The sequence below is a fragment of the Ctenopharyngodon idella genome, chromosome 4, assembly GCF_019924925.1.
Source record: "Ctenopharyngodon idella isolate HZGC_01 chromosome 4, HZGC01, whole genome shotgun sequence".
In the NCBI taxonomy this organism is placed as follows: domain Eukaryota; kingdom Metazoa; phylum Chordata; class Actinopteri; order Cypriniformes; family Xenocyprididae; genus Ctenopharyngodon; species Ctenopharyngodon idella.
Genome location: NC_067223.1, coordinates 5,850,845 through 5,876,625, shown reverse-complemented (window position 1 = coordinate 5,876,625; position 25,781 = coordinate 5,850,845). Strand labels below are relative to the sequence as shown.

At 37.4% G+C, this 25,781-nt stretch overlaps 1 protein-coding gene across 1 annotated transcript in view; it reads right to left on the bottom strand.

The window, feature by feature from the left end:
• snd1 (staphylococcal nuclease and tudor domain containing 1) overlaps positions 1 to 25,781 on the bottom strand; it is a 179,029-nt gene that overhangs the window by 141,094 nt on the left and 12,154 nt on the right. The window contains exons 6-10 of the mRNA XM_051892313.1: positions 24,991 to 25,082; positions 24,402 to 24,560; positions 22,564 to 22,670; positions 22,100 to 22,190; positions 12,256 to 12,360 (exon numbers count right to left, since the gene is read on the bottom strand). Of these exons, the coding sequence (XP_051748273.1) occupies positions 12,256 to 12,360; positions 22,100 to 22,190; positions 22,564 to 22,670; positions 24,402 to 24,560; positions 24,991 to 25,082 (554 nt within the window). The remainder of the gene's footprint in view (positions 1 to 12,255; positions 12,361 to 22,099; positions 22,191 to 22,563; positions 22,671 to 24,401; positions 24,561 to 24,990; positions 25,083 to 25,781) is intronic.

Here is a 25,781-nt window from a genome sequence, read left to right as displayed (position 1 = left end):
CTTAATACCAGGTGTAAACAGGACCTAAGCAAATCACTCCATCTTTTCAATGAAACAGTAGATCCTGTTAATAAAGCCAGTTTGATTTGCTCATTCTTTGGACTGATTCAGTCCTTAAGTTGAAATCATTGATTCAATGATCAAGTCACAACTATTAACAGCCTGGTCGAGAGAAAAATTATTAGGGAATAAAGACTTATTTTTATTTTGGCTGAACAAACTATTGCATTGCTTTGAAATATTTGAAAGTGCACAAGTTGTTTCTATGGTGCTTTATAAACCTTAGGAAAGATCTGCTTCCCATTCATTGTAACTGCATGGAAAAAGAAACAAGTAGATTAATCAAAATATCTCCTTTTATGTTTCACAGAACGACAAGAGGGTGAGTAAATGACAATTTTATTTTTCAGTGAACTATCCCTTTAAGAATCATGTGCCGATATTGCTCTACAGCTACTGAATTCTTTAGAATTGGCTCATTCCAGGCAACAACTTGCTTAAAGGAAAAACATAAGCAAGAGCAGAAATAAACTAGAGAGAGACTACTAACAACACAGCCAGGATGAGGCGTAGCTTGTGGGAGAGATGAGAGAGATCGGAGTGTTAACCCCAAGGACCAAATCTTAGGGCGAATAAAAGCATATTGACTTAAAAAGCATAAATCTCAGCGATTTTTAAATCCTCACGCTCTGATTCCAGCGAACGTTTATCTGTGCTGAAAATAACTCACCTAAAACCACATTATCTGCACCCACATGGTCTGATATTTGGTATAAAATAAAACCGTATCCACCACCCACTTCTGAGAGTGAGACGTTGCATTTAATGCACAGAGACATCTTTCAGGACGGCTAAAGAACTGTGCCGATGGAATATAATACAGACAGAAACCCCTGGTGAAAGAGAGGACAACCCATTTCAAGCCTGTCTATAAATATCCATGGCAATTCCTTTCCCCCAAGCAAGAAAAGCAGAGGGAGGCCATGCAGTTGTGCGTTAGAGTGTGTGTTTTTGTGTAAGTGTTGGTAAGAGCGAGTGTTCTGGGTTTTGCTAGTTGATCATGAATGTCAGCAAGCATGTTACATACACAAATACAGCAATCTGTGCTTTTGTTTTGAATACGAGCAGGCTAAAATCATGCAATATTTGACCCGTGTGATGGGGTTAATGTACTAACTGAAGCTGTAACATGCAAGCGCCGTATGTCACTGATAAAACACTCCGAATCAAGAAGCAAATGATCCTTTGAATCTTAAGCAATGAACAAATTTAATATTTTCATCTCATTATGTCCACTAGGCAGTTGTAACACTGCTGAATAGCAAAATCAGTGGACAACAAAAAGCTTGGTGTCGATTGTCAAGATAAAAAGTCTTTGTCATTGTATTGAGCAACTCAAGTGTGTTCTGCAAAGACATGGAAGGCTGGTTACTGAACCGTGTGAGGAGAAATGAGGATTTCTGCGCCTGGCTGACATGCCGATGTTTGCCTGTTACTGGCTCCTAAAAATGACGGTTTGGCTGCATGCAGTGAGCGCAAGAATGGTTTCATTCTGCAAAGGCTAACAGGACAGAGCAAGACCTGAGCAACCATCAGTCAGGTACGACAAGAAAAACAATCATGTGTGGCTACATTAGGGGAAAATGACTATTACTACACTTAAATGTTTAGTTAACTCAAATGAAAATTTTCATTTACAAAATGACACAAATCTTGACCTAAACATGTGTAATTTGAGCAGTGACTCAAAATCAGTAAGTCTTAAATTATTAGATTTTAGGACATTCTTACTTGTTATTGACCCTAGCACCGCTTCAGAAGACTTCTTGACTTATAGAATATAGTGCACACTAGTGTCGTCAAAAGTAGCGACTTCAATACCAAGGTCAATACAGAAATTTTAAAAATGTGACGCTTTGAGCTCTGTTGAGCGGATTCGTAAACACCTCTGATTGGCCACCGTGTTCACATGCTCAACAGATGTGTCTGTGATTGGCTACAGTGATGAACGCTTCAAATACATGTTGTAAATAGACATCAATGAGGCTCTTCACCGAGCACTTACACAGGTACACACGGGAGCATTTGAAAGCGGGCGTCTATCAGTGGACCGGTCACATTTTTAATTTCAGTATCGACTTTGTATCAAAGTCCATACTTTTGACAACACTAGTGCACACATCATATGAACTACTTATATGATACTTTTATGGTGCTTTTTTGAGCTGGACAGTCCTAGTGCTCATTAAATGTGGAATTGCTACAATCTTTCCACTTTTAAAGCCCATAGAATAAAGTCACATGTTTGAAACAAAATGAGGGAGCGTAAATGACGGGTTTGTTTTGCCTTCAATCAAGCCTAATGTATTATCTAAGAGCGACATGTCATGCAACACATCTTAGTTCCTGATGTTTAAAATCACACACACCTCTCACACATACATAGATTTCTTTGTCTCGTACCTATATGCACCACTTGCATTTTCATTCCTGATTCTCTCTCTCTTTTTCTCATTAGCCAATCTCATTATCTTCAGGTGATAAATGGTCCAAGGATTGAATGTGACTCTAAAGCAGAGAGAGAGAATGAAGAGCTCTCTCTACCGTCAGGGAACAACCAATCAACACCCTCAACAAATACAGTAATGCAAGGATGATGTATTTTTATAGGTCAAAACCCAGAAAATAAGTTAGCATTTTAGCACTTCCAGTTCCATCATCCTGAAGTCAATGGGTTTTTTGAACGGGTTTTTGGTTAAATGCTTGAAATAAGGTCTGTGGTGAACACAAGCTCAAGATATTTTGTTTTATTTTACAATATAAAATACATCAGTAATATCCTCTTGTGATTTTTTTTTTTTTTTTTTGCAAACTATTATAAACTCGAAATTTCAGGGAAAACATTTTTAAACAAAGACTGAAAGGATTGTCAGAAGCTTAATGGTGGTGACAAGTCATGCTACTGTCCAGTTGTTTGATTATAGCCTACATTTAGCTTGTGATTTCTGCTGATTTCATTTATGCTTCAAAATGTGTTCATTTCTGAAGATTATCACAAACAAAAAGTCTAAGAATCAAACTTTTTGTTCGTCACAGACCTTATTTTCTGCAATAATCCATAAACCAATGTAAAAATCCTATTAGGTTTTTGTTGAGAAAAAATGCTTCCAGGTTGGCCTACAAAAATATGTCATTAGCAGCACTGCTGCACTCTATACTGATTAACAGGAAGCCAGCTGATTGGCACAGGGGTCTAGAATGAACATATTAAAACGATATTTCACACAAAAATTTAAATTGTCAATTTACTTATACTTGACTTTTTTTTTTCCATGATATTTTGGATGTTTTATCCATTTGTCAATATAACAAGTTAAAGGAAACTAATGTAAAATAAATGAATAATTAATTTTGGTCAACTACACCTTTAAACAAACACAACCCCTTTAAATCATCTGTTCATGTTTTTAACAAATTAAGTCTTTGATCAGAAGGACTAATTGTTCAGAAAGATATGCAAGTCCATATAAGCAATCTGAGGAAAGATTAAAAATGTGGGAGTTACATTAAAAAAAGCAGAAAAAAAAGAAAGTGTCAAAGCTCCATTTGCACTTAATTTGTTTATCTTGATGTTCTAGATGTCATTTTGCACATGTAAATTGTTAATTAAGCATACCCTTTTAGACCATTTGATTGCCATTAACGGCAGATAGTACTCAGAGAATGTCACTTAAGTAAAAGATGCTTTGTTCAATTTAAGCATTTGAGCAATTTGAGTACTGAAGCGTGACACCTTGTTTACTAAGAATGAACAGGAAACCTGCATATTGAATGTGTAATTTTCTGGCTTTAAATCGATGTGAAAATTCAAATAGATGTAACTCAATCTTATGTTTACTGCAATGCATTCATTGAATATTGTGTTTTTCCTTTCATATTATGCAGAAGAGCCAATATATTTTTAGTGGTAATTGACAGCATGTCATAGATGTTTAATTTGTATTTAACCCACAATACATTCATTTTTGGGATGGGTGTGTGCGGCTCATGCACAAAACGTGTGCCACAGACACACAAGAAGAAAAAAAAAAAAAAAAAAGACACCCATAGGGATTTCCTAAAATGACGCATGTTATCTACTTCTGCGGCAGGGCATATTTGGAGTTTCTGCACAAGAGCGCCCTCTGGCTTTCAAATGGTGAAACATTTACTACTGATCACAGAGCCGTACAGCTCTGACAAGCTGCGCATAAAATAATCGCAGCCTTTGCCAAATCGTGTGCAGTTTAAATGCTATAAATCGTTCAGTCCTATAATAATCATATACATATTCATATACAAATTCATATAAATTATCAATTGATTCATTTTACAATCCTACTCCCAGCCTTTTTAGACTAAGGAAAAACATTTCATTCAGGCAAGAAAGCTGGCGTTTTAAGTTCCATTTGCATATCCTGTCATGCCAGTGACTATATGCCACTGCAATAGACGCATCTTGCAGTATTAAGTTTAAAGAACAGATTGTTAATTTAAATGATGATCAAACATGGGAATGATCATAAATTGACATCCCCAATCCCCAACTTTAACTACACCTAACTAAACTTCATCTGTAAACGTCAGAACAGATGAAGCTGTTCTATTCAGCTATAGTGTATTCAAACTTTGCATGAAAAGCAAGTCTAAATTTAAACGAGTCAAAAGATTCTTAATCGTCAACAAACAAGGACCTTGACGATGCAAAAAAAAGTGGAAAACCTGAGAAAAGATTAATAATTTGGTACATGTCAAGAGCATAATTGAGGTGAAAACCTTTCAGCTTCTCACGTAAAAGCGCATAAGTCTCGCACGACAGACGGAATTGGAGTATGATGACCCTCAGCATCAGTCACGAGAGTCGCGCTGAGCAATTTAAACTCATACAGCTGCAGAGATGCCTTAGAAAAATAATCAGCATTTAAGACCGAAATTACAATGCCCTCTTAAAATAAATCAGCAGTGACGAACAACAGTGACGCATGGAGAAACAGAATGAAAAAAATGAGAAAGGGAGGCCACAGAAAGAGGGAAAGAGATGGAAAGAGGGGAGAACAAACAACCGAGATGATCTTTTGAAGCACAGATATTAAAATAAATGTTAAAATGTGAGCTATATATTGTTTTTATTAAAAAAAAAAAAAATGCAGTAAAAACTATTATTGTGAATTATAATTTATAAAATGTAAGTTATTCCTGTGATGCAAAGCTATATTTTTAGCAGTCATTACTCCAGTCTTCAATGTCACATGATCCTTCAGAAATCATTCTAATATGATGATTTTACTTTTTTCAGGATTCTTTGATGAATACAAAGTTCTAAAGAACAGGTACATAGTATGTTATATTAATGTTCTGAGGTGCATGGCACTTCATATCTGACCTTGCCCTAGGGCACCCATGTGAGTCACGCTTAACTTGTATTGAACCCAGAACATTCCATTACAAAAAATAAAATTTTGTTTTACAACATCCATGGGTCATTACTCTCAAATGATTGGAAGGAAGTTCGCTAGAATTCCAAGAGTCAAGTGATCCTGAGGCAAAGCAGAGTCGTCTGCAAGAAAGAGCCTGACCAACCATGTGTGAGATGAGCCATGGAACCATACAGTGACCCCAGACAGAGGCCACAGGACACGCATACACACAGAAACACATGCCTTCAGCATGCAGGCACAGCAGAAACACACACACACTATGAAAAGACACAATGTGGCATTCAAACACACACTCAGAGCACAAACACACCGAGCAAGGTGACAGCAAATGACACGGAAGAGTCATTCAATGACCAATACATTGTATATTGCTATTTCTGTAGGGAAGACAGTGGTATGGCGGCTTCGGCTTTAAACCCAGATGTCAACATTTCCCCTGCAGTCCCCTCACACACACACATACAGTGGGAGTGAGGATGACTCATTGAGCTGCTCTGACATAACTCCTCCCCCTCCACATCCTTGTGAGTGCTCCTAAAACGGCTGACACCACCACGCAGCTGGAAATAGCTCGCCATGGCGCAAAAAATAAGCCTCCATCTGGCCAAGAGAGGAAGGGGGAAAATGAATGAGGAAAAGAAATTAGGCATGGCACATGAAGTCACATTTCTCTCTAAGGGATAGTTCGCCCGGTCAAAAATGTCGTGATGACGACAATGTCGAAACGCCATTGGTTCAGTGTAGTAACCAAATGCCGTATTTTTTTTAATGCAAATATTAGTGAAAAATAGGAGTGGGTGATACAACCCAAGTCTTACTTCATGATATGAGAAACCATTTCATGATAGCGATCTCATAATATAGTCTTTTTTTTTTTTTTTTTTTTTACTATTTTTGTTATTAAAAATAACATTTAATAACATTTGTATAATTTCAATTATACAAGTTAAAGTCACCATTAACTCAAAATAAACAACTCTTATATTCTTGTATAAATGATTTATCGATGCATATCATTATTTCTAAGAAATTCATGTGCCATAGTAATATTTAATCAAAATAACTTCCCCTTCCACTTGTAGCAACATCTTTTCTCTTTGTCTTTTGCTGTTTGATTAACATTAATGAAATTAATGAATGATTTTTTCTTCAGAATTTCGAGTTTATATCCCACAATTCTAACTTGTTTTTCCTCTCAGAATTGTGCAAAAAAAGTCTGAATTGTGAGTTAAATCTATGTGAAATGTTATAGCTTTAAATATTATTTCATGCTGTAACTGAAGGGCTAATACATTATATCCCCTATGAACTACATATGTGAATATTATGTAGACCTATTGTTGATATGAAATTCATGATTTAATAGTAGACTAATCATCGCCGGTTTCATCGGTCCAGTCAAACAAATGTCTGCGTTTAACTTCAAAGGGCATCTTTGACGCCAGTATTCTATAAAAATGAATACTCTTTATTTTACATTCCGAAGTCACAACTAGACAGTTTTTCTCTGATTCCATAGATTTTGCCAGTTTTCCTCCACTTGTTACTGTTTTTCTACCCCGCTGTGACGCAAAGGTGATGTCTGCTCCCAAATAGTCTATAGGGTCACACAGCCAATAACAATAAAGCGATTACATAGCCACAGGAAGGAAAAAGGGGGTCCCAGCATTAAGTGACAAGAGCGAGCGAGCGAGCGAGCGAGAGAGCACGAGAGCGCGAGAGTGACACAGACAGACAGAGAGAGAGACAGACAGAGAGAGAGAGACAGAGAGAGAGAGAGAGAGAGAGAGAGAGAGAGAGAGAGAGAGAGAGAGAGAGAGAGAGAGAGAGAGAGAGAGAGAAACAATAGGCAGCAGCTGTCAGAGTTCATCTTCGTGTTGGTCAACACATCTGGCCTCAAATCCCCCCAAAGTCCTCACAGCAAGAAAGAGAGAGAGAGAGAACAGTACAGACAAATACACACAGATCCCCGGGCTGGCCTGAGGTCAGGTTTGTCTCTTTGAGTTGAAGTGTTTGTACGGCATGGCGCAGGGACAACAGTTTCACGCCCTGCGTTGAACTGAGGAAGGGAGAGTGTTTAAAAATCAGGATGAGAACGAGCGTGAGAAACAGATGGCTAGAAAGAAGATAGAACTGTCACACCGTGACACCAGACGTGATGCGATAAAGCGACAAGCAATAAAAGCTCTTTTATGTTAATGTGAGTTTTTGTCCTAAGCAAGCGGCAAGCAACAGGACATTTTGTCAGTTACTTGGTTTCTATTTAATGTAGCGTTGGCTGGGTGGCCCTGTGTATATTGTATATTACACATCAAATATGTTCTGATTGGCCGTTAGGTGCCTACACACTAGAGGAATCTTTAACGGAGTGTTTGATGGATGAGAATGTGCAAGAGCCAGGGCAATTTTGAAACAGAGTGTAAATACTGTGAACTGAAAATTTAGACGCACAAACAAACCCAGACTTTTGTTTGCAGTTGACAGCGTCACTTTAATAAACCCTTGCATTTGTCCTCTGCATCCTTGTGATGCACAATCCCCATTCAAAATAAATAGATTTGCATTTTTCTTAACATTTGGTTAGGACATGGCATAGAGATTAAACATTTTAAAACAAAGGTACACAAAACTAGCATAAAACAGCTAACTTTATGAACTACAGGTGCAATCACATTTGCTATTGTTCTGAAATCTCACAGGCGAAACCCAGTCACTTCGATAGGAATCTACGCAATCGGGAGTTTCGCCTGAGAGCGAAACTTTGCCACAGATTTTGGATTTTGTCACCTGTAATGTGACATCACCACTTAACTGTATACACAAACATGTTGTGAACTGACAAACTCTTAAAATTTGCCTCTGAATGTGTGCGAGAAGCACACAGAGTGCTGACAACGTGCACGTGCACAAACACAAAGCCATTACCGAGAGCCATTTTGATAAACGCAATCAAAAGAGTAACTGATAAAAATGACTGCAGCTGTTCTGAAACCATTGTACAGCTGCTGCTTGAACATACGCAGTTTAAATTAATTACGATGCCAATTTAAAAGTTGTTGTGCGCTAAACTATTGGAGACTTGCAAGCCAAAATTGATTAGTTTGATGAAAAGATTACCAGAGATCTTGTTAGTTAGGTAACAACATGTCAAGGTTAATGTAGCATTAGATTAGGAAGGAAAAATATAGGTAGCCGTCCCTATTCGATTGCAAAGGAACAGATCTTGAATGACTATCGACACATTTGCAGAGGGTCATCATGTTAAATGAAGTGAACAAAACAAGTTGGGCGCTACCAACCTTTCTTCATTCTAACCCATTGAAAATTCCTCAAAACACTACATTAACCATTTATAAAAATGAATAGAAACCATCATAACCTGATCTCCAGCAGGTCCCTTAGAACCAAGAAGACAGAACAGTTAATGAAGTGTAATTGTTTGGTACACAAATAATGTTTGAATTTCTCCTAACTGACTTTTATTCAGACCATAGAACTAAAGGGTCAAAGGTCAGATTTGTCATGCCAGCACCATTATTGATGAAACCTCACATTCAAGGGCAGCATGACCGCAATGACTGTAATGCTTTAGAAGCACAACTTTGCACATAACTCTCTCTCTCTCTTTCACCCTTAGTCGAAGTGCGCAGCCGAGCAGGGAAAACGTACTGCAAGAACATCTGGTGCAGAGATGCACTACAGAAGATACAGTCTGTAAACTGAACAGGAGTGCGGGTTTCAAAATAGCAAGTACCTCCAACACATCAATACCTTTACAACATGGCTGTGCCCGGAAAAATGCTACCGTCGCAGACAGTATAAAAAGGGAGAAGGCAACATCCGAATCCTTTCTACTAAGATGCCTTTATCTGGTTGGTTTTTAAACGATAAATGTATCCTCAGCTGCCTATGGTAGAACTGCATCTGTGCATTGATATCCATTTAAAAAAAAAAAAAAAAAAAAAAAATACTTAAAACTTGTTTTATAATGGAAAATTAGCATTATAGTCACTACATGTGTGCTTAAATATCTCTAAAGCTTACATTCATTTAGTTTTAGATCATTTGATTGTTTCATTAAGAGATGCACATAATGCTGCTGTTAAGTCACCGACTTATTTGTGGAGCAAGGCAAATGCCATTGGTTGTATGCATGTGTCTGACACCTAACACTGCCGGTTGGTCACCATGGTATTATGATAATTACATCATGCTGCTTGATACACTAGCTCAGCACCATCTGATCTACCTTCTGTAGAATGAAAATACTGTAATAAAATAAGCAGTGCTTTGCCCGTGGCAAACTTGCCACGATTCAAGAGTGTTGTGGATGGTTGCCAGATCATTGCTATGCAGTTACTGGTTAGGGGTTTGATAACATCCCTGACCTTAAATATTCACTTCAGAATTAAAATTCTGATAATTTACTCACCCCCATGTCATCCAAGATGTTTGTCTTTCTTCAGTCGAAAAGAAATTAAGGTTTTTGTGGAAAACATTCCAGGATTTTTCTCCATATAGTTAACTTCAACAGTTACCAACGGGTTGAAGGTCCAAACTGCAGTTTAAATGCAGCTTCAAAGGACTTCCAGACGAAGAATAAGCGAAACAATCGGTCAATTTCTTAAATAAAAATATATATACTTTTTAACCACAAATGCTCATCTTGCACTAGCTCTTCGATGCACCACTCATTGTGATCACGTTGGAAAGATCACGCGTGACGTAGGAGAAAGCACTGAGCAAGTGTTTACAAAGCAATTGTGCAAAGACTAAGTCAAAAGGCCTTTACAAAAGAAAGGTAAACAACGATGTCTGGCAATTTTGTAGTTGGAGGAGAAAGTGACCTTTCTAACATGATTACGTAATGCATGGCACATCGCAGAGCTAGTGCAAGACGAGCATTCGTGGTTAAAAAGTATATACATTTTTATTTTTAAAAAGATGTCCGATCGTTTCGCTAGATAAGACCCTTTTTCCTTGGCTGGGATTGTGTAGATCGCTTTGAAGCTGCATTGAAACTGCAGTTTGGACCTTCACCCTGTGGTAGCTGTTGAAGTCCACTATATGGAGAAAAATCCTAGAATGTTTTCCTCAAAAACCTTAATTTCTTTTTGACTGAAGAAATTTTAATTCTGAAGTGAACTAATCCTTATGGATAGTTCACCCAAAAATGTAAAATTGTCAATTTACACAATCTCATGTTGTTTCAAACCCCTAAGACTAATGTTCATCTTCAAAACCAAAAAATATATATTTTGAAGAATGTTAGTAACCAAACAAATTTGGTTATCATTGACTATCAAGAAAAGACATTTTTCAAAATATCTTTGTATGTTTCACAAAAGAAAGTCATACAGGTTTAGAACAACATGAGGGTGAGTACATCACAATTTTCATTTTTAGGTGAACTATCCCTTTAAGACAGACAATAGTGATATTTGCCTTACCAAACACATTTAAAGAGACTATGAAAGCAGAAATGCTGAAAACTGAACAAAGAAACAGTCTGAAATGGCACTAACATCTCATTAAAATGTACTATAAATTCAAAAGATCAGTTTTCTGTCTGTCTAAATCAAGCTTTCAGGTTTCTCTTTCGAGAAAAATGAACATGTCAAAATATTAAAAAACTAAATAAATCCATTTTTAAAAGCTCTCTGGTTCATCTGATGCTGCCAAAGCACATATGAGATCTAAATACATTCGTAATCTTTATTGTTTTGTAATCATCTCTGATCTGATTAAAGCCATCTTTAAGCTGCCAGGATAGAAACACGCTGTGATCCGAATGCTCGCAGCAGCCCCGTATCCATAGATACAGACCCACAGCTCCGCATTCCAGCTCTCTGTTTACATGTGCATGACAAATTGCGACTCTCTGAAAGCCTCCTTTAAAAATAATCACAAACTTCATTAAAGATTTCAAACATATTGCTACATCTATCAAAAGTACAAGAGCACAAAACAAAAATGTGCATGCAACTGTAGTGCGCTGTTATTTAAAGTCCACCCTAATAAACTACATGTCTAATTTGCTAAATCAACACCGAAGCTCATTTTTTACCAACATGCTGAATCATCGTGTCTTATTATAGGAGGTCAGGGGGTCAGGAAGAGGGTGGCTAATTGCAGCGAGATGTTCACACTCCAATTTTAACTGCTTTTAGTTGAACATACAGCTTTCTGATATACACACACACACTTAGCCTAGACAAAGCACCCATTACACATCAACTCTCATTAACAGCCTTAATGGGCATGAATAAGAATAGACAAGAACATTTCTGAGCGTTTGATAACTGCAAAAATGTGTGTGCGCATATGCAGCCCTGCAAAATGATGCTTCTATACTAATATGTTAACATCTAGCGAATCAAAAGTGAGTATTTGAGAATTGCATTGGATTGAATGGACGCGTATGACGTTAATAGATGAGGAAGAGAGATTCGGCGAGAGCGTGCGCTCATTATGGGAGTAGATCTATAGGGCTTTTGGCTGCAGTGCAGCACTGGTGTGTCAGAGCGAGTGGAGGGGAGGAGGGTCGGTGGGCTACTGTCTCTCTAGCTCCCCCTGGTGTCCAGTAAAGACATTTCTCAGATCTGAGAGTGAAAGATGTATGAAGGGAGGAGATTGGCACTTTTAAGAAATGGAGGAGAGAGCGAAAACCATCACATCAGCACTTTGCAAACAGTACAACAGACAGCCGGCACCCTGTGGATTCAGTAATGGCCTTAGTGACAGGGATATCCAAGGACAGACATGCATTAACTCGTACCTCGCCTTCTAGCCTTGGGGGCCTGATACTGGACAGGTGGATGGTCTTATACTCCCCAGAGTTCAGCTTCACCACGATGGCATCTGCGTTCACGACTTGCATGACCTGTACAGAAGAGGGCAAAAAGAAAATTAAATAAATGCAGAGAAAGAGAAAGGTCAAGTTAACAATGAAAATTCTGGTATAATTTACTCGCCGCAAGTTTGATATTAAGATATTTTCAAAAACCAATGACGTTTAATACTATTGATGTTCAAGTGATCTCATATTTGACTATTTTATTGTCCAATATTTGATGTAGGGCTGCAACAACTATTTGATAAAAATCGATAATAATCGATAATGAAAATCGTTGACAATGTATGTCATTATTGATTAGTCGCATCTGCCCACCGTGCACGGAAAACTTCCACCAGTCGCCTCAAATTACAACGCTGAATAACATTTCTATGGACAAAATGCATCTAAAAATAGTTAAAAAAAAAGAAAACAGAGTGAGCTGCTGCGGGAAAGGTACGTGATACAAGCTGCCCAAAACATGAAAATTTTAAGCTTCAAGCTAATGCATTAGCGTAATGTCTAACATGGCTTTCCACAGCGCAAAACCTTCATTTTACGGATATATCCTTATATGTAAGTGTTACAAATTCACTTGAGTACTTCCATTTTGCATGAAGGCTCGTCCTGACAGTCTGCGTTAAACTTCAAACAATTCAAATTCAGTGCAAAATATTCATTTTGCTGAAATATCTGTTGTTGGACGTTAAATTTAAGTTTAAAAGTTAACATGTAATTCAAGTATTTTATGAGACTGGTATCTGTAAAGAGATAACTGCGTGTAGTTGAATATAAACTAAGATGTTTCTTATGTTTACACGATAAAGAAATGACAGTAACAGGTTACTGTGTCCGGAGAGAATGTGTGTACACCTGCAAAACATTCCTCTGATCTGTTAACACTAGGGCTGAACGATTTTGGAAAATAATCCAATTGCGATTATTTTTACCAATATTGCGACTGCGATTTAATATGCAATTTTTTTTTAAGCTCTTTATCTTCTGTATTATTCAACAAAGACAAGCAATAAATCATTGTAGGAGTGGGAATCTTTAGGCACTTCACGATTCGATTCCGATTCTGGGAGTCGCAGTCCAATTCCAAAACGATTCTTGATCTTTTTTTATTATTGATTAGTCTTATTAATAAAACTTGATTATTTAATTACATATGTAATTATAAGTACTTTTTAAAATAATTACACATAAAAAAAAATGTATTAAAACAATTGCATGTTAAGAATTTTAAATAAACTATATAAAACAGGGCTTAGATTAAGCCAGGATTAGACCTTAGTTTAATTAGGAGATCTAAGTAGCTTTTATAAACGTGCCTTAGAAAACATTCAACATTACTGGTGTGCATCTTGAGACAAAACAACTGCACTGACATATTTTAAGATATGTCAGTACAAGTTACTTTCAGTTAAAACAGCTCAAAGATTTATTTTCATCTGGGACTAGCTTAAGCCTTGTCTCTGAAACCAGGGAAAAGCTAGTAGATAATAAAGAAGAAAAAACAGAAAAAAAAAAAAACGGTCCCACTTTATATTAGGTGGCCTTAACTACTATGTACTTAAATCAAAATTAAGTACAATGCGCTTATTGTGTTTAAATTGTATTGCAAAACACTTTTGCTGCTTTTGATGTGTGATATGGGTAAAGTTAGGGACAGGTTTGGTGGTATGAATAGGTTTAACAGTGGGTTAAGGTGTTAAGGGATGGGTCAACAGTGTAATTATAATGTAATTACAGAAATTACAGATGTAATTACATGCAGGTTTTTTTTTTTTTTTAAAGTAACAGTACAATGTAAAAACTTGTATGTACACAATAAGTGCATTGTATCAAATGATTAATTTCAATGTAAGTGCATAGCAGTTAAGGCCACCTAATATAAAGTGGGACCAAAAAAAAACATTAAGCAATAAACAAAGAGTGCTTTCAGTATTTAAGAGTATCTGAACATTTTCCTTTCAAGAGCTGTGAGTGATTTCTCTCTTTCTCAGCTTTACTGTTGTAAAGTCGTGCACAGCCGCATGCGCAAGCAGCACTCTTCACAAAGCGTGCATCATCATTTGAAATTGACATAACTAAGGCAGCGTTCGTAGAGCATTTGTAAGGAAAATACCGGCGGGCGAGACGACACACTGCAAGCATCAGCAAAGCATGCGTTTCTCACAGCGCATCCTTTGCAATGAAGCCCGCGAATGTAATTTGTTTCAACTTTTCCAAACTTTATTAAAGTTTAATTTATGGATGGTTCCATTGGTGTGTGTGTGTGTGTGTGAGCAATTGGAAGCAAGCAGAATAAGTTTCTATAGCACACGCAGCGCCATCGCGCATCTGTGGTTAAAAACTAAGCTCAGAATCGTTAGAGAATCTTTTCTCCAATCTCTATTGTATAGTATGACCAACACAATATTAGATAGATTAAACATAAACTGTGCTTTCCTGTAGGCCAGGCATATGCGTAGCATGCTAAGTTGAAAAAAAAAAAAAAAAAAAAAATCGTGTTGTGTCGTTCATCCCTAAATCGTGTTAATCGTTCAGCCCTAGTTAACACTAAGTTTGTGTTTTTGTTTTTCTTTATCATCTATTATTATCTTCATTTTTAATGTAGGGATTTTAACTTTTTTTTGCCTTATAGCTCTTTTGCATAGATATATTCACTATGTATGTTTTTTTTTCATATAATTCAGTTGGCATGTTTGTTTGAAGGACAGCACTGGACAGGATGTGGAATAGTGCTTTTTGTCAAAAAAAGAAAAGAAAAATGGTCTTTTATCAGATTAAATCGAATAATCGAAGAGATAATCGGCCAACTAATTATCAAAATAATCATTAGTTGCAGCGCTAATTTGATGTTTTTGTCCATTTTGAAGCATGACAGACATGGAGAACAGTTTTAGAGACAAAAAACTGTGATTGAGAACTGCGATTTCGGAACCACAAGATGACGAGTAAAGTTGTGGTCACAAGACTTTGAGCACACAAAGGCTGAATCCAAAATGGCACACTTTTATGCAGTTTCAGTCTCGTGGACTTACAATAGCTGCCGTGTGCGCGTGTCCGTTAAGTTCACGAGACCGTAGGATGTCCCATTCATCATTTTAGGTTTCAGAAGGGTGCTCGCTATGTGCCCTCGATGCACACTTCAGCTGAGCCCGCAAGTCTGCGAGCTACACAGAGGACTTTACCTGGCAGTCAAAGCGGCATTACATCACAACAGTGCGGACTCAGAGGAAGGTTTAGGGTGCCATTTGGGACCGGGCCAAAGTTTCTACGTATACTACAACAGTTGTAATATGACGTCACACTCAGTTCGCTAGAACATTTTCTCTCACCAGTGTGCTCCGCTGTCGATTCAACATGCTCAATCGGCCGAAAAGACAGATGGGGGTCTGACTAAAGCCAGCGTTTTAGAACACACTACAAAAACTGGGCCGAAAGAAAGACCCTCAATGACAGCCGACATTGGCTGACCATTTGCTTGATGTGTAAACACCTTAACAGCAACTGCCAGTCAAAACTGAGAAAAAAAAAAAAAAAAAAGACTTTGGAACATCTGCAGCAATTTAAGCACTGCGTTTGTGATATTTACCACCTTTTTATACTCAAAACTGCCTGCAGTGATCAATGTTCCCATTTTAATTCATTTTTGTAGAGACTATGATGTTTCCCAGCCTGTTTATTTGTCAAACATTTGTCAGTCACCCTAATATTCAGGAGTGTTATCGAGAAGAGTGTGCGAGTAGGTGTAAAAAAGAACGAAAGGTGGCGGCCAAGCTCCGCTTGGAGGATGGGAGAGACTCACTTGTTGCCAGAGAAACGTTACTGTACCCCGTCACGAGCCTTCTGCGGTACAAAAGCAAACAGCTGCAAACAAAACACTTCTCCCACACTCTTTTCTGAAAAGAACAACCCTCCTCTCTCTGATTCTCTCATCCTACCACCATTACTTCACCATTTCACTCACATAAGACAATGAAAGCGAGCCGACAGGGAACACAAAGGAGCTGAGAGAGAGAGGATGGGAATGGTCCATTATTTTGTTTAGAGTAAAAAGGACAGGAAGAGGATTAAATCGAGCACTTAGAAGTGCGCTAGAGCATTTGTTTTGCAACAGATCTACTAAAAAAAAAAAAAAAACTATAAATAAATAAAATAGCAAAAATGGACACTTCCCCTACAATAAGGAGAAAGAAATGTTTTGAAGAAAAGATGAGTGATGCTTGACCACACAGAAGTTGGCTCCATGACGCTAGAGTCCATCCCAAAGAAGGACACCACGATTAAATCAAAATAATAATAATATATCAGAAATTTTGTGATGTGAAGTGACGTGAAGAAACCCGAGGTTAAAACTGGCATGTGCCACCTTTGACATCTAGGTTTTGTGACAGAATCATGTTACATTACAGCTGAGAGGAATCATGTGTTACATGTGCAAGATGCATACGTTTGCGTACATGGATCATCTACACAAGACGACAAATGTCACAGAAGCTTTGATGTTTAGAATCATGTCTGAGTATATCATATCCCACGTCATCTTATATGATCATCAACTAAAGTTATTTAATAGAGGAGTCAGTGATGTGGAAGATGACGAGGTAATGGATCATATATAATCAGACCTGAACAGGCAGAGGAATGCCTCAAAAACACATGCATTATCTGATCTGAGCAAATGAAGACAAAATTACGGTCTTCAGAGGGACATGAACAGCAAAGAAGAATGATATGAGCAGAATTACTGCACAGACTGACAGATCATTTGGCTTTGAACTGAATCTTCAGTGTGGAAATTAAACAGATCACTTGCAAAAGCATTCGGCTCGGCAGTGATACGACAGAGAATGTCACAGTCTATGTATGTGTGTGCTGCTTATGTGTTCCTAAACACACTCAGTGCCAAATCAACAAGGTCACCAGAGCAAATTAGTGGTTTTATTTTCTCTGTTTAGTAGTAGTTGAGCAGAACTGGGAACAGTAAGGAGAACATTTTGCTGTTTCATTAGCAGTCATACATGCAAGGCACTTCACCGCAAGCTGCCAACAGGGATCTACAGCCCAGATTCATGACTCACTCTGGTACTGCAGCCCACTGAACGCGACAGGGAGCCACTGCCACCTACAGATCATCACTAGAACAACTACATAAGGAGACCAGTAGTCAGTAAACATTTATATATATACATATATATACATACATATATATATATACATACATATATATATATATACACACATACACATATATATATATATATATATATATATATATATATATACACACATATATATATATATACACACATATATATATATATACACACATATATATATATATATATATATATATATATATATATATATGTGTATGTATATATATATATATATGTGTGTGTATGTGTGTATATATATATATATATATATATATGTGTATGTGTATATATATGTATGTATGTATATATATATATATATATATATATATATATATATTTATTATATTTGGTACAAATGTTTGTTTTTTTAAATGTATACCTTGATATTGATTTCACAGTGCCTGTTTGTACTGCATTTTGCCTATATTGCTCATTTATTTAACATCTTCAACATCAAACCAAAAAAAAAAAAAAAAAAAAATATATATATATATATATATATAAATTATATTATAAAAAGTGAGTACACCCCTAAGTGAAAATGTCCTAATTGGGCCCAGTGTCAATATTTTGTGTGGCCACCATTATTTTCCAGCACTGCCTTAACCCTCTTGGGCATGGAGTTCACCAGAGCTTCACAGGTTGCCACTGGAGTCCTCTTCCACTCCTCTATGACGACATCACGGAGCTGGTGGATGTTAGAGACCTTGTGCTCCTCCACCTTCCGTTTGAGGATGCCCCACAGATGCTCAATAGGGTTTAGGTCTGGAGACATTCTGGAGGCAGTGGTCGTCTTGGAGGTGTGTTTGGGGTCGTTATGTTGGAATACTGCTCTGTGGCCCAGTCTCCGAAATGAGGGGATCATGCTCTGCTTCAGTATGTCACAGTTCATGTTGGCACTCATGGTTCCCTCAATGAACTGTAGCGCCCCAGACCATGACACTCCCACCACCATGCTTGACTGTAGGCAAGTCACAGTCGTCTTTGTACTCCTCACCTGGTTGCCGCCACACACGCTTGACACCATCTGAACCAAATAAGTTTATCTTGGTCTCATCAGACCACAGGACATGGTTCCAGTAATCCATGTCCTTAGTCTGCTCGTCTTCAGCAAATTGTTTGCGGGCTTTCTTGTGCATCATCTTTAGAAGAGGCTTCCTTCTGGGACGACAGCCATGCAGACCAATTTGATGCAGTGTGCGACGTATGGTCTGAGCACTGACAGGCTGACCCCCCACCCCTTCAACCTCTGCAGCAATGCTGGCAGCACTCATACGTCTATTTCCCAAACAAAACCTCTGGATATGACGCTGAGCACGTGCTCTCAACTTTGTTGGTCGACCATGGCGAGGCCTGTTCTGAGTGGAACCTGTCCTGTTAAACCGCTGTATGGTCTTGGCCACCGTGCTGCAGCTCAGTTTCAGGGTCTTGGCAATCTTCTTATAGCCTACACCATCTTTATGTAGAGCGATAACACCAAATTTAACACACCTGCTCCCCATTCACACCTGAGACCTTGTAACACTAACGAGTCGCATGACACCAGGGAGAGAAAATGGGCCTAATTTGGACATTTTCAGTTAGGGGTGTACTCACTTTTGTGGCCAGCGGTTTAGACATTAATGGCTGTGTGTTGAGTTATTTTGAGGGGACAGCAAATTTACACTGTTATACAAGCTGTACACTCACTACTTTACATTGTAGCAAACTGTCATTTCTTCAGTGTTGTGTGTGTGTGTGTCTGTGTGTCTGTGTATATATATATATATATATATATATATATATATATATATATATATATATATATATATATATATATATATATATATATATATATATATATATATATATATTTATTTATTTATTACACACACACCATACATTTACACTGGAGCTCTAGGTAAGATTACTATGGTAATACTATGGAACATGTTAAAAAAATATATTTGAAAATATAACATTGTAATAAATTGTAATTTTTGTACATAAAACTACTTATGGTTCAAGTTGACAGTTTCCAATTATATTAAAATAATTTCAAGTTTAAAATCAATTTTTAAAAATTTTACGTCACACTCACACAAAGCAGCCTTGGATAAAGTGTAACAATTCTTCTAAAAGAAAAATATAATTAAAATATTATTATTGTTTAATATTAGTATTAATATATTATTTCTGAAATCATCTGAAGGACAGGAAATTACAACAGCTAGACCTGTATGCCAGGACACAGAAACAGCTTACAAATACTTGCCATTCTGCCTCTGTCAGTAGCTTTTTCTGTTGAGTCTCTCTCTCTCTCTCTGTCACTCACACACACACACACACACACACACACACACACGCGCGCGCGCAAACACTCGCACACAATTTCAAAGTATATCTTCTTTCTCTCCCGGCTCAGAGAGATCTGAGGCAAGCTAAAGCTCATATAAATGTTTTATTCTTCACTTCTGGTATTTTCTGACTCAGGCAAAAACACACTTTTGTGTCTGCGGATTTTGAAACTAATTCTGTAAGCAGATTGCAGAGCAACACCTTTACATAACCAAAGGCCAAGCATGAATATTTTAAAGGTCTTGAAGTTCAGTGAAACAACCTTACTTTAAAGAGAATGAAGAAACTTTCTGCAAAAGCACAGTTGCTGACTTAGGAGAGAGCACACAGTGTCAACATATCAATTAAGTCCAGGCGGCAGCGGTTTAAACTAAGTTAACAAACCTGTGGTAATATCAGTTACTGCAAAAGGTAACCTTACACATTCTTCTATGTTAAAGTCAGCATGAGACGGCATTCATAGCCCATTTTACCAGCATAATCCGATACATTTCCAAATTAAACAGAAAATTCAAAAAAAAAAAAAAAAAAAAAAAAAAAAAAAAAAAAAAAAAAGGAAAGGATCTGATTTTATCCATTGAGAATTGATTAGATTGTAGGATGTGAGCATATTTTCTTTAAAAAAGTAGCCTTAAGGAATACTGCATGACGCAAAGCAAAGCCATTTCAGAATCAGAATAAAAAAAGATTTAAAAAAAAAAAATCTTACCGACCCCAAACTTTTGAACGGTAGTGTATTAATAAAGAAAGGCATGTCAATTTCACATTCAATTTAGTGTCTCTTTCAAGCTCAACGTTTTTTTTAACAGTCAAAACTTGAGAAAAGCAAATAACCCTTAAAGTTATCATTATGCCTTATTCTTTCCTCACGCATTCTATGCCAGGTACACGAAAGCAGATATTCAGCGGTAATTTAGCAGGGGAGCGCTGAAGACTACAGCTGAACAGAACCGCTGAGACGGCCCAAGGCTGACTTTACAGAGTATGCAAAATGAAATGAAACACCTGAGACCTGAAAGGCCTGCCTCGCTGACAGACACAATAGAGAACAAGGCGTCAGGGAGACGAGTATGTCAACCGCACTCAGCACTTTAAGAGACTGCGGTGCTCAAATATTCTTCAGAAGCCCAGTTATAAAGGAGTTTGAAAAAGAGACAGAGTGCAGACGGTCATTTGTTACCATGTTGGGACTCAGCTGGTGAAATGTCAAGCTTTGCTGGTGTGGAAGTGTCGACCTGAACTCTGACAACTTCTCATGTTATTTTTAGATGTTCTAAGCGAAACAAGTCTGCGTCTAGAAATCAAGAGTTTGGCTGGACGGCCCGAGGGCTGATTTTAGATCAACAGGTTTCAGTGACCTTCAGCGAGAAACATCAGAAGCACTTTTGAAGAGTTCAGACCTACAACACCATGTATACAAGAAATTAACTTAATGTTCAGATCAGATTTCAGATTTGTTCAGATTTCTCACAGCTCGTTCTGTGGGTCAATGGCAAGAACAGGTAAAGAATAGATCAAATGTAGGTTAAAACATGCCAAGTTCTTAGAACTGTACTCTTTGTATTAATGTCAGTTTCATATGGTTTCAAAAATGTCATGTGTAGCCATTAAGTAAAAAGTAATATAATTTTATTCCTTTACTAATAACCTGAATACATGTGAATGTACATATCTTAATTATTTTCAAAAAGCTTTAAAATTTTAAAGTTAAAAGTTTGAAAATTTTTGAATTATTAATAAACAAACATCATGCACATCAAATTGAATTTTTTACAACTAGAACTAACCTTGCTTTGTTAAAAAAAAAAAAAAAAATTATCTGATATTTTAAGGACTTGTCGACCTTGACAAACAGTCAGGAGGGTCTGCTGGGTTCCTTTCATCATTCTACCTGTTTTATAAGAATTTTTCTGAACATTTCTGCATGTTGGTTGCTCCACATGACTTTGATTTGTTTTTTCAATTATTCATAATATTTTAATGTTGCAATGTAACAAAGTAGCAACAGATAACTTCGTCCATATTGTGGCTTACATCCAAATGTAATGAATGTATCGAAAAATAAAAAACAGGGCTTTTAATTTTTGTCTTGATTTTAATTTATCATTTTGATTTCATGCATTTTAAAACTAATACATCTAGACAAAAAAAAAAAAAAAAAAAAAAAAAGAGCATTGTGTCATTGGTCCATGTATCCCGATTCTGTGGTTTGTCGCTATTAAGGTTGCACAGATTGAAAACCCAATATACTTTCTAACCAATCAAGAACAAAAACTTACCTTTGCCACAAACTGTCTGTCCTTCTGGTCCAGATTGGCTGTGGGAGCAACATAGTCCTTCCAGATTCTCACTTTACGCTCTTTCGCTGATCTGCAGGGTTTTAGAGAGAGGGAGAGAGAGATAAGGCAATTCACCAAAATGAAGTACAGCATAAAGGACATCCGCATGCACACCTAATTGGAATAAAGACACAACCTTGTGTGCTCCTATCATATTTCATTGTGATTGTGTCTAACGCTTCAGTAAGCTAGCAGGTGGGCATCAGGGCAGGTGTTCTTGAACGGCTGTGTGATAAGTTGCCACATTTGCTAAACTATTTTGCTGAAACATGAAGTAAGAGCAGCCTGAGACAGTCTAAAGCATTTAACAAGCTGCTCTGTCTGATCCAGCAGCCGAAATGTCAGGGTTATTTGAAATATATAGCAAACTAGGGCAGACAACTGTCCGACTGAGAAGCACTGACCGTTCTGCTGCTCTGAGTTTCTCAGCACCCTGGGTGTACACAGCCATGGACCAGTCCACGCAACGTGCAAAGCCTTCCTTCAACAGCAACTCTGTGATGTTCCCATTCTGTAATGACCACACACAAACATTTCAAATTAGCAAAGAACCATCAGAAACCGAGAAAAGACAAGGGGGGGGAACTACAGACTGACAGTGTGAAGCTTGTGTACTATTCACTGATGTTATGAGTTTAATGTGCATCATACTGCTCATGAGCAAGACATCCTCACACATTGTGTGAAATATACCACAGATTGTGTCTGACACTCTGATTAAGAAGAACTATGACATGAAGATGCTTTATACATGCAGAACTGATGTGTTGCATTAAATTTATGAACAGTTCTTAGCATTGAAGGCCCCGTACAACAAGTCCCACGTTGCCGCAACACATATTACCAATTGCAGCATTAGTGTTTGCTGTATTATTCACTCTAGGGATGCTCAAAGCACCGGTAATTCAGTTAATTTCTGGAAGTTTACTTGAATGCCTTATAATGTTGTTAGATATCTCATGCATCGTTTACTTTTTTGCATTTTTGATTATTTTTATTTTGTTCTACTGCTTGTAATGTTTCTATGTTTTTTAAAGTTTGAACTGACCGGTTAAAATAAAAAAATAATTGCTTAAAAACTTGAACCAATGTTTACTTAGTATTTACTTAATTTAATTAGTATTACTTATGGTGTTGTATATCAAAATTGGTATGCATCCTATCCCTTAATATATCCAAAAACCACTAGAACAATGTTATATATTTTGTTGACTATCCCAAATGTTTCCAAGAAAGTTTTAAATTCAGATTTCAATTTTAACCAGGCAACGGACCATGTCCGTGCGTCGCCTACCAATGACATCATACCCAAGTTACCCTCAGTTTCTGGTTTTATTTTGTAAAAACCATGAAAACGGCAAAGACGCTTTAATATATTATGTGTTTTATTAGATGGGTAAGCAACTGTTTGGATGGATACATTCATCAACAGAAAACTAATCACGTTAAATTGTTTAAATCTTGTTTTACCATGAGTACCATGTTTTACCATGACTAATATCAATCTAGCTTACTGCAGCGTGAAACAAGTGTCTCATAGCAGCCGCCGAATGAACGCAGAGTAGCACTATATCAACTATCAACACACAAATGTATCTTATATGATAAAACAGCGTTGCTTTACCCCACATACGATTGACCGGAAGAAGCGGAAGCACCGACTGTGGCATAATAAAAGCTCAGCTGCTCGAGACGTGTCATACTCGTCTCTCATTTAGCATTCGCTCCAGCAGCCTTGTTTCTGCTTGCACAGCACTCGGTCCTGCTTTGCTTCATACAGTAACATAAATAATCTCATCCTGCTCGAGTCCTGTCCTGATTCTTTTCCACCGACTGTAGACGTGAAGACAACACCTTACAGGATTCCGCAAAATCAAGGCGTCACCAAGCTACGCCTTTGTTTTGACTAAGTGACCTCCAGCGGCGAAAATGTACATATTGTGGCTTTAATTACTTAGTTTTGACAGTCACTGTCATTGAGGTTTGTGTGTGGAATGTTAAAAACCATATGCTGGTTTATAGCCTTAAAATATTGATTTGACGATGCATTTATATTAGGTATTGTCTTGAAAGCAAAAAGCAACAGACAAGCTGAAGGCTAAACTATCATGTACTCACAAAGCAACTGTGGAACTAGCATAAATATGAACACCCAAAAAAGCTCAATGGTCTATGCTTGGGTGCAACCACAGTTATCATTAGATTACTCAGAAAGCTGGTCTGGGATGACGTGGCTTCATACCGGGTGCAGGATGGTACCCAGAATGACTTGGTTGGGGCAAGACTCCAAAATGATCTGCACATCTCTTTGAAGAAGTCGTGACTCCGTGAAGAACTTTGCCTCTGCTGCGAAGGGCTCGGGTGTCTCGCTGCCATCTGCTTCCCGTTTAAACGTAGGGCACTGGAGAGACAGATTTTTCAAATGCATTACAGAAAAGATACATTGTCTGAAATCTACTGGGAAAACTAAAAAACAAACCCTGAAAAACAATGTACAATCATACTTTACAAAGAAGGCAAACCCTTTCATGAAAAGCCACTGAGTGGAAACTCTCGTTCTACCACTAACACACTTATTTTTAGCACAGCTATGGAGTTCATTTTTTCATGATTAGTGAGATTAAGCAGAAAGATGGTCTACTGAATTCACAAAACAGGTCTGGTCAAAGGAAACCTAGAGGGAATCTCTCAGGGCTACCCATCAAGAGATACATAGAGAAGAACTAATGAGAAAATGAGAAAGCCTGAGAAATATTGGCCTCAGGGGTTCTGCCTAAAAAAATTGGTTCTCTGTTATTCATAGCGTTACATATAGAAGGATTGAAGCTCACCTTGACTCCAGACAGCATGACTGTCACCAGATAGCAGTCGGGCAGAAGTAGCGCTCGAACCATGCAGCCGTCACGCACATGTTCAATAATGGCTGTGTGTGTGTATGAGAAAAAGGTAGATAGAGAGTTAATGAAGGACAAAACTTTAAATGTCCATTGTAGTCAGTTACACAAAATGAAAACAACAGTATAGTTCCTAAAGGGTCAGTTATATATGCTCACCAAGGCTGCATTTATTTAATCAGAAATGCAGTAAAAACTGTAATATTGGGATATATTACTTTTTCCATTTAAAATAATTTCTCACATGATATGGCATGACATGGTTTTCACAATAACTGTCACATGTCCCTCCAGAAATATTCTAATATTGAAAATATTTTACATTGAAAACAATATTTTACATTTTTTTGCAAACACCGTGGTGGAATTCAACAACTTCAACAACTCTTTTTGTAAAATTTGTAATATTTTAAATGTCTTTAATGTCTCTTTTGATCAATTTAATGCATCCTTGCTGAATAAAAGCAGGCTATACATTTGAAGAAAAAAACCATTAAACTATTCTAATTTCTAATAGTTAGAACCAAGACAATTCAGCATGCTAATGATTTGATTGTTGATTCTAACTTCGTTTTTCCAATTCAAATTGTCAGCCCACTTCACAGAAAGTTCATGTGGTGTCACGGCATGTGGGAAGCTGACAGTATGTAAACAGGCCTCTCTAGTTTTGCATGGTCTCTTGAAGAGAACAACAAATTGGCATGTTTAAAACTCACTTGGCATTACTG